This window comes from Prunus persica, chromosome G2 (assembly GCF_000346465.2).
Source record: "Prunus persica cultivar Lovell chromosome G2, Prunus_persica_NCBIv2, whole genome shotgun sequence".
Lineage (NCBI taxonomy): Eukaryota > Viridiplantae > Streptophyta > Magnoliopsida > Rosales > Rosaceae > Prunus > Prunus persica.
In genome coordinates this window covers 18,055,093-18,061,092 of record NC_034010.1, presented here as the reverse complement: position 1 = coordinate 18,061,092, position 6,000 = coordinate 18,055,093, and the positions used below count along the sequence as shown (strand labels likewise).

Sequence of the window (6,000 nt, the reverse complement as noted above, 5' to 3'; positions counted from 1 at the left end):
TATGGAGAAGAATAAAGTTAACTAATACATTCAAACCATATTCATATTTTAGCACTAACGTCACCTGCAATGCAAACCATGACCTGTGCTACCTTTCTTCCTCTCCAAAGTGGAACAAGAACGCTATCGAAATATATAGTAAAGTTTTTGGTCATATTTTTGGGCTCTTGTGCAAGATCCAAAAGTTGATATACATATATATACAGAAAACTTGAGACAAAATTTTCACTAGTTTTGTGTGAAAATACATAATAGATTGCATATGTAGCAGCAGTTCCAGAAATCAGACAAATCTTTCACTGGTCGCACGTGATAATATAGAGACCACACACATCAGTTACAAAAATTAAAATCTAATCCAAATAACTTATGACACTATTCTGATTAAACGACATATGCTGGATGAATCTCTACTAAGAACTACAAATGAAGCTTAAATTAGATTATGTTCAAGCGACTTCATGGTTCCAATGATTGAGAAAACCAGGACAAAAAGTCCAAGTATAGTTGAGCTGCCTCTCCAAAGATCCTTCAAGTAAACTCCTTTCAGGATTGCCACATGACGGTTCCAAAAACTGATCCCATAGTGCTTATTAAGCTGCCCAGAGACACCACCATAGCAGGATACATCATCCATAATCTGCACACAGAGTTTATTGATCAGGTTTGCCACGGTTTCGTTGCAGCCTATCTTGTTAACAAGAACTCCACTCTCAATCAGCAAATTCACATCTTCAACAGTGTCCACAAGTTTATCCATGAACAAAAAATATTCGCAAATATAAGCAGAGTCTGGATACAGAAACTGCTCCAACGCCATGACATTTCGGACGACGCATTCTATCTCATCCTTGACACAGATTAGTGTCAGCTTCAAGTCCATACTTGTAAAACATGCTAAGTTGAAATTACAATCGTGGGATTCATCTCCTTTAATGACAAAACCTACTTCTTGAAGTAGCCTAAAGTTCACCCCTACGGCCTTCAACTTTCTCGTGTCATATATATTTTTTATAGGAGTATCTACCCAAGTCATTTCTTCTGCAGGGCACAAAAAATGTCTTACCAAATCAGTGAAATGTTTTATAGTTACTCCAATCCTGACAGATTTTCCCTTACTGTAACTTTTGAAGAACTCACAGGTAAGCTTGAGAAAGGGATGAACAGATTTGGCGGCTTCAACAGTTAACACAGAATGATCGCGGTGGTGGCTTCTACGACAGCAAGGCAAGCAGTAACATATTTTATCAAGATCAAAACATCTTTGTTGTCTATTCTCCCGTTCTTGTGCTTGCACTTCGTTGCGGGGATAGAAACAAGAGACTGGCATGGCAAAGTTGTACAGGTCTTGAAGAAGAAAATAAGGAAGCTGATTTTCTAGCAGTACGAGGTCCTGCTCTACAGCTTTCCTCAGCCACCGTGATCTTAAGATGTGATAATCATTTTTAGGGTTTTCAGAATCCATCATAAAGAGCTGAATGATGAAGAGGGCATCAACTAGAATTACCTCCGAAAAGTCAAAATTGTCACCCTGATTAATTGTCCCTGCATAACAACTAAGAATCTTTCCTTGACGATCTCTGATGAAACTTTTTAGTTCCTCCTTACTCTTTAAAGTACCTGTGAAAAAATTCTCACAATATATTCTTTTATGGTTCTCCATGTCCTTGAGTTCTGGTTTGCCATGGTGGAAAGGGGCTATTGAAATTAATTGAGGAGCGTGATAGATTCATATTTTGCATATATAATCTATCTTTATTTGCATTTTTTCATGTGAAATTGGTTAGTTTAATGCGTTTGGTGAAGATTTTGTAGGAAATCATACCTAGCAAGGCTTTGGAGCAAATTGTGGGTATCGGCTGGACCCTTGAGAATACTTTCCTATTTTCCCTTTAAAACCCCAAAGCAAATTCCCTCTTTGACTAAGCCGCATGTTACTTCCTTTTGAGAATAGGTCTTAGTTTTTCTAATATTCCTATTTTTCCTTTCCTTCCTAAATAAATATTATCTTCCTTATTTTTGGAGGAGTCCCTTGGCCTATAAATACAAAGCGTTAACCTAATAGCCAGGGCATCTTTTTCCACCATCGTCTTCTCTACCATATTTTTCCACCAACTTTCATTCAACCAGAGAAATATCAGAGGAAGCCAAGAATTTGCTGCTGCATTATTTGAGGAGCTTTTGAAGGTGTTCCTGTGAAGATTCTGAAGATCAAGTCCATCGGCCAAATTGGTTTTATGACAATAATTCTCTTGTTTATATTTTCTTCTGTTATGAACTAATTTCCCTTGCTAGGGCTACGATGTAGCCTAACCTTGAATACTTAATTTCTATCGTTATATTAATTTCTGATTATTATCTCATGTTGAGTATTTGTTACTGTTCTTAATGATTTAAATATCTAGCTAATATTTAATTGATGATCCAAGCGGAGACCGAGAGGAGATGTTTGGTGTTTGCTTCTTGTAACAAATACCATGACTTGAATGAGTGCCCGAGAGGGACTAACATGACTCATGCAGTTTTCTTGTAGGTTCTCATAGAACTTAATGGGTTCTTGGTTTTCTAAATCCGTTGCTCGAGAGAGAATGGGTTGTTAATTGAGAATACTTTTGGTTGAGCCCGAGAGGGGATATCGAATAAATTAGGAGAAACCAACTGTCAACATGGATAGTAATTAGGGTTAATTGGCTATAAGAATTAAGTAGAATTGGTTATGGTGAAGTCGGATGCTCTAGTGTCTCATCATCTTAATTTTCTATTGTTAATTAAATTGTTATTTTTCATAATTGTTTTAGTTTTCTTAAAATTAATCAATCTTCTTAATCAACTGTTCAAATAAACTTATGCATTAATCATAATTGGTAGTTAATAGGAAATTACAGTCTTCGTGGGAACGATACTCTACTTATTTCTATATTACTTGTATGGATTGTGCGCTTGCAATAATTTCACAACAGAGCGTATGCTGCTTCATTTACTTTACGGAGTTTATTGGGAACCCTATAGATACACCTCTTGTCAGGCTGGTAGAAAAATGGTACCGCGTCGGCCCATTCTGGTTCATTCTCTGCTCTATCTGATCCTCCATATATGAAGTCGACTTTTTCCTAGTGACAATGAAACTAAAATTAGTACTACATAGGAAGTGACAGTCTGCTTCACCGGCAAAATTCCAGTATTCAAGAATGTCATCATTCATTCAAATGTTCTAGAATTTTGTCATTAGTACCACATCCGGATGAGTACTGCGAGTTTAAAATGTCAATTGACAAGTTCCTAGCTAGTTCATAAATTTTCAATGTGTTTTGTTTGCATTTCAAAGGTAAATTCATCAGATATTGGAAGGGGAAGGGAGTGCAAGAGTTGACCTCTCTCGAGTTATATCCTACCACATTGCTTGGTATTAAAATGTGATAAGACATAAGTCATAAACTTACTTGAGTGTAATTGGGTGTATTCGTTCTCATCTCACAACACTGTGGGAGCATATATTTTCGTCTCCAATCAGGGCACGCCACGTGGAAAAGAAGATTATCTCTTTAATTAATTAATTAAATCAGTTTATCTGGCTAATTAATTAATTGGGATAAATATCTTAATTAATATGATATTATCTTTATTTAAAGAGATAATATCATTAATTAAGATATTATCACAATAAAGAGAAGATAATATCATTTAAATCAGATATTATCTTCTTAAGAGATAATGTCTATTTAATTCAGATATTATCAGGCCCATTCCTACGAAACCCTAGCCCCGAGGCTCCTATAAATAGACGACCTCATTCATCATTCAAGGTACATCTAAACCTACATCTAAACCTACTCCTTATACCAGAGAAAAATACCCGAAGCTCTCTCTCCCTCTCCACTCTCCATATTTTCTCCCCACGGCTCCGGCCACCACACACGGCTCCGGCCACCCGGTTTACACCCTACATAAAACTCCGTACCCTTTGCTTAGCTATTGTTTTCCTACAAACACTCGAACTAACTTAGGCATCGGAGGGCCTTTGGCCAACACCCCCCGGGTGTGGTCTATTTACTCCAGTCTTTTTTACAGGAATCGAGGAAGAGAGAGAAGGAAGATCGAAGGTTGAAGGATCTAGAAGCGAATATTCTCCCGTGAGATTATTTGCACAAACAAACACAATTATGTGATTTCTACATGACCGCATATTGTTAGTAGAGGATCGTATACTCTTTGCACTTAATTAGTGTATAGTTACAAAAAGATGCCATGATAGGAGCTAAATGAGTACCAATAGATGCAGGTGACCCAACAGGGCTTTGAGCATTTTCTGAAGTACCAGCAGTTTTCATGGCAACAACCATTATATTTCAAGGTTGGACGTGTGGGAAATAAGTAAAAAAACGTCATAGAGCATTCAAGTTTTAAATTGAATATACATTGTGGTGGAAAAAAAAGGTAGGGAAAATGAATCTCCATTATTTGTTGCTACCCTTTTATATACATGTGATATAATCATTTTCCAGCCTGAGCTATATCCATAATTGACTGTCTAAGATGCAAAGGGCTTGTAGCTCAAGTGATTAAGAGTATTTACTCTTGTACCTGTGGTCTTAGATTCGATTATGCCTCCCCAAATATGACTTGTATCAAAAAATAATAATAATAATTGACTGTCTAAGATATTGTGATTTACAATGGAACTTGATAATCTCTTTGAACTTGATTTCTTTTTTAGGCTCAGTCGCTTAATCCATTTTGGGTACTCAAATGAATGCATGGGCTGCTTTATATATATATAAACTCCTCCATGAGGCAATGTGATGAAGCAATGGCTGATCTCTATGGGTTGCTCTTGCGCTTCATCTGTAAAAAAGAAATTAAGTAAATTTATTTTATCTTGGCAATAATTTTTGAGATTTTCTATTTAAACCCCACACTTCTCTTAGTTCACCCCAACTTTTAATTTAAATTTTCACAATTTCTAAGAAAACCTCACTATCTTCCCAAACTACCCTTAAATACACCCCAAGCTGAAAAGATAAGAAATAAAAGAAATTTTCTATTTAAACCAGACAAGCTACCCTTAGAGGAGGAGGTACGTTCTGCGCATGAGAAATAGTAAGTAATTAAATTAGTTTTTTGTAAACACCATGGGATTAAGAGGTTGCAAAGGGAAGTTTCATATGTATTGAAGCACTATGTACCTCCGAATGCCATCTAGAATTTTCAAACAGTGAAACACTATGTATTGAAGCTTTAGGCACTTTATGTTGATTCATTGTTTGACTTCCTCTAGCTCAATTGTACCAATATACTGTAGGAGATAAACAGGGAAGAAGATGAAACCTGATAAAACTTTATAAAAGTTTATAAAACCCAATAGGTCGGATGAAAATAAAACTATTGTGACAAAACATGTAATAGTAAAGGATCACAAAACATCAGGTATAGATTTTAAATAAAAATCAAAACAACCAAGCAATCAATAGCCAAGAGTGCAAAAAACAAAAACAAAAACAAAACAAAAGCAATCAACAAAGACTTATGAACATCACATGAATTTATCAACATCCCATTTTGATCAGATATTGAGAATTGTTTTAATGCATCCAACATTTGGTTCCTAAATCATGTTTCAAGAAAAACAATGTCATAATATTCAGGTTTTAGCAAAAAAAACAAAAACAAAAACAAAAGCAATCAACAGCCAAGCAATTAACAAAGGGAAGAGAATATGATCATTACAACCAAACAATCAACAATTCTTTCCATCAGCTCCCACGCAGATTTTAAAGAGGCATGTTCGTCAATGTTCTACGTCTCTGGCAATATGATGTAGAGGAGTTTGTATTTTTCTAAAACTTAATATGAAGAGTGGTGGGGTGTAATAGATGTACTAGGGTTAAGTATTAAGTTGGATGACTTTTTTGTCTTTTTACACAATAATAAAACTTACAGCTTAATGATTTAAATATTGGGGTGAAGAAAGAGAAGTGTGGAGTTTAAATAGAAAATCTCTAA

The 6,000-nt window shown here is 35.6% G+C and overlaps 1 protein-coding gene across 1 annotated transcript; it reads right to left on the bottom strand.

Annotated features, from left to right (window-relative positions):
* Positions 434-1,663, bottom strand: LOC18769826 (UPF0481 protein At3g47200). Its single transcript, XM_020557348.1, has one exon. It carries the CDS (start codon positions 1,661-1,663, stop codon positions 434-436), a length of 1,230 nt encoding a protein of 409 aa, XP_020412937.1.